A 10,547-nucleotide genomic window follows, 5' to 3' on the forward strand; every position below is an offset into this window, starting at 1 on the left:
CTGTCTTCTGCCTCAACTCCTCTGTTTTGGTGACTTTCTCCTGACCTGTCTTCTGCCTCAACTCCTCTGTTGTTTTGGTGACTTTCTCCTGACCTGTCTTCTCTCAGAATTAATAATTTTAGAAATAATATCAACGTTAACAGAATGTCTATTAGTGGCATTTTACAATAGTCTTACTGCTATAAAATGCAACATCCGAAGGTGTTACTTTAACTCTACATGTGTCAACCACTACTGTCATAATGCACAAATTAAAGGTTTTAGGCCTGAATGCTACACTGTAAAATCTAACAATCATTTTAACTTATTTCTTTATGTTGACTTTACTTAATGTGGAGTTATTTGTTTACCTTACTGATGTATATGTAGTAATCCTTACTATTTGCCTTCAAAGTCCTATTTACTCAAATATATCTATTTACTGTAATATGATTTGTTTGAGTGCCATTTTGTTCAGAAAACTTTCGGTGTATTTGGTCAGTTTCCATTATACTATCATTTTAGCGTTGGAAGATCCCGACCTTTAAGAACCTACATGGGCTAATCCAAACACAAAAGCTAAATTAATAAATGAAAGTCAGTAGAGGAACTATGAATGAGATATGAATGAGAGTGATAAGAATATGTTCTTTGTTTAAAAAAAGATAGTTTAATAATGAGTATTTTTAAAAGGGGAATTCATCAATGTTCAAGATTCACACTAGATCATTTAAAACCAGATCAAGCAATGTTAAAATGATTAAAAGCATTTTAAATATCATTAAGAGTAATGGCGTCATATAATATAGAAAAATAATTTCTAAACTTCGTCGTTATTGTACACCAGGACAATAGGTGGCTAAATGCGCTAAAAAAGAAAATAAATAAATAAATAATCGGCGAGCAAGACTCGCGTAAAGCGGCGAAGAAAAGAAGAAGGATTTTAATTGGATGAAAAGTTTTGTACCGCGGGGGGTAACAGCCGTTAGAGAAAGGGCTCGTGCATCGCGCCAATTTCGCTTGTAAAAAGACGTTTCTGTCAGCATTTCAGCAGCAAAGAAGGAGGAAATCGAACGGAGGAGAATAACCAACGAACTGTGACTTCGGGAACATTCTGGAATCCAATGCCATGTATTTGGCCGTGTAAGTATTGTTCATATCACTCAGATAGAAGAGTGCTTTTACTGAAGCACTACAGATTAAATCATGGAAATTACACTCATATATCGCCAGTCCCGTGCTTGTACAAAGACTGTTTGTGCACATTTAAGTCTTTTAATGCTCTAAAAGTGCATGTATCCACTTGGCACGCATCAGATTTTGGGAAAGCAATTGTTGAAAAAAAGGTGTGTCACACACTGGCAGTAAGACACCAAAGAATGATGGGTTTCCACTTAGCTTCTCCATCTTTTTTCAAACCACCATTGGAAATTCAAAAATTGAAAGCTGCTGTTGTTTCTTCATTCCCTGACAATGTGCAGCAGTCCCACTTTCAGATGAACGGTCAGCAAAACACTGTTTTGGTAGCATCTTCAGTATGTTTGAATGGGATTAAGTATGTACCAGATATGATTGTTTCAGCTGGCTCATGCTCCGGTCTCCCAGAATTCAGACAGATTACAAAACTTGTAGTTATTAACACTCATGTTGTGTTTGTCTGCAGACAATTTACCTCATGGTATAATGAACACTTAAGGTCCTATGAGCTTTGTGGCAGTCATTTAAGTTCCCATTCAGTCACTGAACTGTCTGAATTGAATGATGTTTTCCCGCTCTCAGCTTACCCAGCCAGAGGAAAACCTTTTGTCACATTAAAACGGTATATTTTATGCTAAATAATACATATATGAGAACACATTTCTTAACCAAACATGCCTTTTTTTCTTTTTTTTTAATAGAGGGATGCTCAGCATGGACCGAGGACTAGTTCTCAGAATTATCATTAATGATGGAGATATACGTAAATTAACTTTGCCAGATAAGCCTAGCTCGGTAGAAGCTTTTACAATTGAGGTAAAAGAGAAACTTCAGTTGACTTGTGACTTCACATTGCAGTATGAAGATCCTGACTTCAATAATGCACTCTGCAATCTCAGTGATATGAGTGATCTTCCTAACAAAGCAACACTGAAAGTTATTCCTCATGTTACTTTGGTGAATTTTGACATTAATGAACAGATAACTTGTTCAGCAAATGAGACGCCTAGCAGAGCAGAGTCCACCCACAGCACTTCTGATAAAGAAATTTTGTCATCTGCCAGTTCAAACTCGTCCAGCAAACATCAGTGGCCCAAGTCTTTTGAGATTCCTGACTTTTCGGTTGACATTAACTACAGACTGCGACAAGGAGACCTACTTCATATGAGGGATGGAATTTATCTTACTGTTTCAAGAGACATGAAACATGAAATACTGCAAAAGTTGGCAGAGTGCATGTATTCATATAAAGCATACCCTACTGATGAAGATTTTGCTGAAGTTGCAACAGCCCTTATAAACAAGCATCCGTGTCTTCGAGAGCAAGGATCATTAACAGGGTGCGGAGGGTGGAAAAATAGTCTCAAATTTAAGATGGGCAATTACCGGTCAAAACTCCGTAAAGCTGGATGCCTTGATGTCTCTCTTAATGGAGGAAGAAGGGGCAAGTACTCTCCTGAAGGACAGCCTCCAAAACAAAACATTAAAAAACCACGAAGAGATGAAAGAAATTACCTTCCTGATTTTCCTTTGGGAAAGGATAAAATATCTCTTGAAAAAGATAGAGAACTGCTTGTTGAAGAAATGCGAAAAAGATTGCCAAACAAGACCATGGTCGCCCAAAAGATGGACCAAACATTTCTTTTACGAAGGAAAGAAATCGTGGAAACAGAGCCACCAATCAGAACAATGATGGAACGCTGGCCAGCACTTTTTACTGAGCGTGAGGTAAGAAATCTTATTGTGATTGGCTATTTGCATATGTTTCATTGGTTAAATGATTTTCTGTTTTTAGGTTTTTGCAGAATTTACTCGGATTGCCTGCAAGAATCTCCAGAGTGAATTCTTTGATGAACTTGACAGACACACACCCCGTCTAATGAAGATTTTTCGGTCTAAAACTGGAACCCTGGGTCAGACCTTATCAAAATTACTAGAGCAAGTTGAGTCAAGAAGAAACGCCAATCAAACATCAAATCAGGTATGATTATTCATGTGTGAATGAGACTTAATTTCTTGCTGCTACTGCATGTCTTTACTGAGCTTCATGTCATCCCAGATGTATAAGATGCGTTAAAAAAAAAGGATATTTATTTGACCCATGTTAATCAGCCATTTTCTTAAGTGATGCAAAGGGTGGGGGGACAAAACTAATATTCAGAATTTTATTTTTAAATCCAAATCACTGTTTCCAGTATAATGTTATTAGGACGATCACCAAGGGCACATTGTGATGTAAGCAAATTTTAAACTTGTGCAAGAATTGATGATCTTCCATGCTTCCAACATTACTTCTCATACTAACCCATTGACCTAACCTTAACACCACAAACATCATGGGGTCACAACACCCCCCTGCATGATTACTCTCGTGACAGACTGAAAGCATTGATTTTGCAGTTTAAAACTTTACAAATATTACTGTGTTTCTTGCACCCACCTATATTTTTTCTTTAGAAAGACTATGATTTGTCCATGTGGGTCATATGAATTATTGTCATGATCACTGTGTTATTTAAGCATCAAACTAGTAGCCCATTTTATATATAACCCCCCGAAAAATTATTTCCTTAAAATCTTTGTATTTGCCTGAAGAAAGTCATATAATTGGACATGGCATGATTGAATAATTTAAATTATTCCTTTAAATTATTGTACTATTCTTCATGATTTTATAAATGTTAATGAAAAAACAGTTCATCAAAATAAGATTTAATGTCATATTTTAATTTGCAAATAAAAATACTAAAATGAAACATGGTTCCTTCAAGAAACTACACTGTTACAAATTACAAGCAATGCCATTTTTTACACACTCTGATTCATAACGCCTCTGTTTTTTCAGGAAACGGAAGTTACAATTCGACGCACTGTGGTTCTTCGTGGTCTCCCTGTCCTTCTTGGGGACAACCCCTCAGAATTTTTTAAGGTTTGCTTTGTAAGTATAGCTGTAAAATTTTATGATTAATATTTTAACTTTTTTTATATGGTTAATGAATTTTGACTGTTTTTTTGTGACCAATACTATAGAAAAATCTAATGTACAGCTCTACTGTCTATTTGATATATTTACTTTATTTATTTTTTTATATTCATATCTATTTAGGACTCCGAAGAAAACAACATTGAGCAGATTCCTGTTGGCATTCTGTTAGTCGACAATGAAGACTCTCCTCACTGCTCTTCGTTGATCCGTGTACGTCCAGTCTCCACTGCTATCATCATAGAGGGAGGTATTGTTATGGATGATGTCAGGGACCTGCCTCTTGCTGTTTGTCTCTTGTTTGGACTATCATATGCACTCCATCTTGATTACCCAAAGAACATGAAGAACACATTCAACTTCATCCAGCAAGTCATGCTTGATCTGGGATCGAAGTCATTGAAACCAAAACTTCAGACTTTGAAGAACCAGTTATTTGCTTAAATCAACACATTTAGGTCAAAATCATCTGACCTGCAGTTCACATAGCCACTACTGGGATGACATGATTCATGTCATCACACATGTCATAGCAAGAAAAAAATTATTTGTTTAATTCTACTTTTTGAATAGATTCAGTTGTGTTCAGCATTAATCTTTGTGTAATAGGCTTAAAATATTTAAGTTATAATTTATATAATTTATTTTCATTGTTTGACATATATTAATGGATCACAGTATCCTTGTATTATTGTTATTGTGTATCAGTCAGCATGGTCTGCTTAAAAGCACTTTAAATGAGGATTGTGCTATACGAATGTAGAGATGTTTAGACAGCAGAGGTTTTTCATTCAACTGTTCTGTTGACTTTATTTCTGGGATGACAGTTCAGTGGAGCTACATAGTTTTCCTAAGACATTCTGCATGGTGTATGGAGTGTTGGATATTTTTTGGTCACAATCTTCAGTATGATCATTTTAAACTTGCATAACTATTATTATACTATTATTATCTCCCTTCTCAGGTTTCCACATTAGACATGTTTTGTGCTTTTAATTAAGACAACCTTGAATTACTACTGCACCCTACGGCAGAACTGATTTGTCCTGATTTTGAAGGTTGCCATTTGCTTTGCTCTTTGCACTTTTGTGTGGTCAATCAAAATAAAAATTGAAAACAATGTTATTGTTTCTTAGAACCAGGTGCAGGAGTGGGATTAGAAATGCTGAGAGAATTTCATCTTTAAAAGTTAATAAATTGTTATTTAGTATTTTGTTTGAAGCAGTTAGTGCTCAGTAAAAAAGAATTCTGTGCATTTGCCAGTGAATCATAATAAACCTATGACTGAACAGTCAATTTTGATGCAGGACTTTTCGTTTAGCACCCAGTGGCATTCATCCAATAAATGATAGTAATGTGTGTTGATTTTGATTTTCTCAATTGTTTCAGACATTTCTGCTGTAATCAACATTTTGAAAAAATAAATGTTTTGAAGCGATCTAAATGGAGACCTGTGATTTTTACTAGTTGCAATGTATTTGAAACTGTAAATAAAATTAAATAGGAAAATAGCTATAATTTTATTGATAAATTATAATAATTATTGTTATGCTATAGGTTAACTTTACTGATACCATTCCTCAAATCACAGATTCAGTTAAGTTAATAAAACTTAAATGCTTTAAGTAAATGTGACTGGATACAAGTAAGGAATACTTTTAATACATAAGTAAATATGACTCAAATAACACTTGATATGATTAAGTTAATATTACTTAATTGAATTAAGGCAACGAGTTTGCACAATTTAATTAAGTAAACTTAACAAATTACTTTTTACAGTGTATTGTGATCGTGAAGGCACCTGTGGGGAAAAATGTGTAAAGTTAATGACATAGGCTAGCATTGGCATTTACTTGAGGTTTAGTTATATTTTGAAACCATTATTGCTTATTGATGTAATGGATGTGTGCGAAATCAGATTTTGTCATACAAGCTCAGTTTTCAAAGCACATTTAATAAATACACTTTCAGTCCCAAAATTCACTACCTTTGCAAAAAAGACTCCTGCTGTCCTCGACTCCCAGGTAGACATTTTGTATGAATATTTGCAAAACAAGAAGAGCATCTTCCCTAGATCGATCATATGCACAAGACATGGAAAGTCAAGGTTATCCAATTCCAGAGGAGCTTTTTTATTGTATTTTAAAATGCAATTTTACTACCCAATTAGCAAGTTGTACATGGCAAATTAGCCCAAAAGGCACGAAGTAAACTGGAATTTAAAGGATTTTATTTAAATTATCATCTGTTTAGGTTCTTTATTTTTAGATTTAAAACCATGTAACATTAAATTTAATTAAAAATTAAAATATCTGTGTCACTTGCCTTGTTCTTCACAGACACACTCTGGTGACAGATACCACAAATACCCGACTTAAAAAATACAGGAAACATATTTGCTCCATTATTACTCTTTATACAAGAGACAATCAATAAAAAACTCTAAATATAAATATACTTACCAAGTGAATTGAAAAGAAGTAACCCTAGTCGTTCCCTCTCTTGCTCTACAGATGGGCAAGCAAGATACTCCTCCTTGCCTTCTAGAAAGATCTCAGCAAACTAATGGGTACCCAAACAGAATGATACATTTAATATCACAGTAGCAAAATTACTCTAGTTTAGCCTCACTTAAACTGTTCTTAGAATGTGTTCCTTAACCAAATATGCATTCATAGTAAAACCGTTAAAGACTATTATATCTAAAATTCATAAAGTTCGCCAAAGATCTATTTCTAATTAATAACAATAACAACAAAAAAATAAAAATTACCACAGCTGTGAAAATGCCACATGAAATACTATCAGTCTGAAGGGTATGTTCCCGCTTTATCCTTTTCCATGGCCCCAGCTAGCCTTTTGATGCAGCATAGGCACTGAAATGCAGGTGAAGATTTGCTCTGTCAAATGATGTGAATGTAACTGCAAATGTAAATCAGTAATCTTATATATACAGTATACACAAAATAAAGTATATCGGTTTTTATTTTACCTCCAATTCTTTTCTATTTTAGAGTACTGCTCATCCTGTTCCCCTAGTGAGTTTAGGTACGTTATACTCCGGTCCACAATATTACTATGCTAGAAAAAACAAAAAATTAAAATAAATATTTGATTCTATGTCAACAGCTCTGGGAGGCAATATTTTTAGAAATAATTTTAGATTATGGCACATCAGTACTGAAAGAAGCACTCGGTTTTACCTAGTAAGTAAAAAACTAAAAAAATGTTTAGTGTGAGTGACTTACAAAAAATGTCCAATGATTCCCATGCTCCAAATAGGGACCAACAACCTCCCTTTTATGTTCAAAGATGTTCTTCTACAAAAAGAATTGAAATTTTAAAAATTGAAAATAAAATAATTCAAATAATTTGTATGTTTTTTCCTAGCAAACTAACAACTATATTGATATTGGTTGTATTGGTTCTACCTGTAACTAGCAAGTACTAACAATTAAAGTTTTGTCATGGTAATTTGCCTTGATAAAATAACGGCTCTTTGCTCTTGCGTTCCCTTCCAGAATATAGGTCAGGGTATGGGTGTTAATTGCCACAACATCTGGTCGCCTCTACAAAAGACACCAGAAATTAGGTAGACAACCCTTAAATGCTCCGAACTTCACTTATTGAACAGAGTCAAGTAAATTGAAGCTCACTTTACAATACTCTCTGAATCTCACATTTAGGCAGAGTATATTCAATATCCAAATACCTAAGGTCATTTTAAAATAAGACACATGATCAATTTGTGTTAACACACACATGTAGAATGACCCTAGTCAAGGAAGTCAAAATGTTCAAAGTAGTTTAGTTAATCTATTACCATGCTGAACAGATGGAACAAGGCATCCATGGTCTGTGGAGGCATCAGCCAAAGAACAAAGGAAAATTAAGAGTCAGAGAAAAAGCACTGCAATACCTATACTAATAGCTAAATTCAAATGTGTTCATATAGCTGTTTTAACAACTGACAAGGTCACTAAGCAACTTTAGCTGTTCCCAGGCCTAATCCTGTAAAAGTACATCTATCATGCCAATAAACCTGTATTGACATAAGAATGTTGTGAGCTTGGGTAGGGCTTTCAAAGTAGTGTTTCTGATGAGAAATAATTAACTGTGAAATGAGGGAGTACATGAAAAACTTGAGCAGAATTCTGGATGTGTGGGACTTCCGGTTATGGCGGCCACCTGAGAAGACGTGTCTCACACTGCTCTGTCTTAATTACTATAATTTGCTACTAAGAATACTGCCATTTGCAACAAAACGTGGTAGCATAGTGTTGATGTTAATAATATAATGTCGAAGTCTGGCAAAGCAAGTAAAGAAAATAGCAAAGCGACGAAGCAGCCGAAGTTAACTGTTTACCGCGTTTGCGGTGAGACACAGAAAGGTAACGAAGATATGGCGGAGGACGGTACCAGTGGTGAAGGAGTGAAGGCGGATAAAATATTAACTGCCATAAACTCCATGAAAACTGAATTTTCATCCAGATTTGATGGAATTATGACGGCGATAGAAAGTATGAAGAAGGAAATGATCGACTGCAACGAACGAGTGTCGCAGGCGGAATTGAGGATATCAAACGCGGAGGACGGCGTTGCTCACTTGCAAGCTAAAGTAAATAAGTTGGAGTCAAAAAACAAGTCTCTGGAGGATAAACTCATGGACTTGGAAACCAGATCCCGCTTGAATAACTTAAGAATGGTGGGCCTTCCGGAAGGTGCCGAGGGACAAGATGCATGCTCCTTTTTGGAGAAGTGGATCCCAGAGGTGTTGGATGCTGTGACGTTACAGTCCTCAGGTATTATCGAAAGGGCGCACAGAATTGGACCCATGAAGGACTCCAAGGCGCCGCCGAGAACGCTAATAATGAGGTTTCTGAACTACAAGGATAAACAGGCGGTCATCGCAGCTGCACGGGCTAAAAAAGACATTCGGTACAAGAACCGACAAATTCGGTTTTATGCTGACTTGGCCACTGGAATACACCAATTGAGGAAACAGTTTGACCCAATCCGCCAGGAACTGCGCGACTTGGGAATCCGACACGGAGTGGTTCACCCAGCCAGACTGTTGGTAACTTACAAAGAACAGACCCGTAGCTTTAATACACCAATTGAAGCGCGGGAGTTTATCAAGAAAATTCAGGAGGACACGGGCGCGAGTTAAAATGAACGTAGAACATTCGCATAGTATAGTACTTTGAAAGTGTATTAGCGTTCAGAAGCCAGACTCTGGTACAAAAAAAATATATATTTTCAAATATACACGTTATGATTAGGCTATATCAGACATTATATTTAAGTTAATAAGAAATTTGTGGTATAGATTTAAAGTAAACGTGTTGCAGATGTTGCAGATGAAAGTTATAAGATAGAGCAGCAGTGAGTGTTCAGTTAAAAGGATAACAAAGGGTGGTTTGACTGATCCTCACTAGGTGTGGAACAGTCTTTAGTGATACTGGAAGTCAGGGTGGTTTTAGGGAGGATCTCACGGGAGTGGGAAAGGTGTAGTTCATGTTCAGTGTGTTGGATGTGGGTTCAAGCATCCAGGTTTGCCATGTTTCCCTGTATTTTTCTATTGCAAGGTAATCTATCTTTATCATTTCTTAGAGGTGTCTCAAGGAGTATCTCTTAATTTTGTTTCTTGGAACTGCAGAGGTCTACAACAACTCAGAAAAGTTAAACAAGTCATGAATAAATTAAAGGAAATGGATTCCAAAATTGTGTTTTTACAAGAAACACACCTATTAGAAAAGGATGTTATAAAGATAAGGAGGAGATGGCAGGGTAGTGTATTCTCAGCATCATTCTCATCACAGGCCAGAGGAGTTATAACCCTTGTTCATGGTACAGTCCCATTTCAAGTGAAACAAGTACTCAAAGATAAGTTTGGGAGATATTTAATAATTCAAGGTTTTCTATTATCAGAAAATTTAAATTTAGTAAACCTGTATGGCCCAAATACAGATGATCCTAAGTTTTTTGTAGATTTGTTTCTTACTCTTTCAACATTAGCAGGATTATACATAATAGCAGGGGATTTCAACTGTACACTGGATCCCTGTATGGATAGATCCACAGGATTGGATCAGTCACATAATAAATGTAGAACAGCTATTCTTCGTTTAATCAGTGAATTTAGACTGTTGGATATTTGGAGAGAATTGAAACCACATGCTAAAGCTTATTCTTGCTACTCAAATGTATTTAAGACATATTCTCGAATAGACTATTTTTTAATTTCTTCAGAATTACGATCTAAAATTCATAATAGCTTCTACGATAACATCGTGATCTCAGATCACGCCCCATGTTGTATAGAATATGTAGATAGAAAATTAACAAAAGACCTGGCTAGATGGCACTTTCAGCACAAATGGTT

At 35.7% G+C, this 10,547-nt stretch overlaps 1 protein-coding gene and 1 long non-coding RNA gene across 2 annotated transcripts; one reads left to right on the top strand and one right to left on the bottom strand.

The window, feature by feature from the left end:
* Window positions 1-2,832: 2,832 nt before the first annotated feature.
* On the top strand, window positions 2,833-5,588 carry LOC125751247 (uncharacterized). Its single transcript, XM_049029927.1, has 4 exons — window positions 2,833-2,904; window positions 2,972-3,157; window positions 4,022-4,114; window positions 4,283-5,588. The coding sequence occupies exons 1-4, from the start codon at window positions 2,866-2,868 to the stop codon at window positions 4,601-4,603; spliced, it is 639 nt and encodes a 212-aa protein (XP_048885884.1). The 5' UTR covers window positions 2,833-2,865; the 3' UTR covers window positions 4,604-5,588.
* A 1,036-nt stretch (window positions 5,589-6,624) lies between these two features.
* On the bottom strand, window positions 6,625-7,605 carry LOC125750713 (uncharacterized). The gene is made up of 4 exons (XR_007400408.1): window positions 7,411-7,605; window positions 7,155-7,243; window positions 6,936-7,038; window positions 6,625-6,724 (listed from the first exon to the last, which is right to left on the bottom strand). It is a non-coding gene; the product is annotated as an uncharacterized LOC125750713 (long non-coding RNA).
* Window positions 7,606-10,547: the final 2,942 nt, after the last annotated feature.

This window comes from Brienomyrus brachyistius, chromosome 10, assembly GCF_023856365.1.
Source record: "Brienomyrus brachyistius isolate T26 chromosome 10, BBRACH_0.4, whole genome shotgun sequence".
NCBI classification, from domain to species: domain Eukaryota; kingdom Metazoa; phylum Chordata; class Actinopteri; order Osteoglossiformes; family Mormyridae; genus Brienomyrus; species Brienomyrus brachyistius.

Excerpts from the sequence above, each read along its gene's own strand:
- LOC125751247 (XM_049029927.1), top strand. The coding sequence starts at position 2,866 with ATGATGGAACGCTGGCCAGCACTTTTTACTGAGCGTGAG. Across the intron at positions 2,905-2,971 it reads CACTTTTTACTGAGCGTGAG|GTTTTTGCAGAATTTACTCG; the intron begins GTAAGAAATCTT and ends TTCTGTTTTTAG. Across the intron at positions 4,115-4,282 it reads AATTTTTTAAGGTTTGCTTT|GACTCCGAAGAAAACAACAT; the intron begins GTAAGTATAGCT and ends ATATCTATTTAG.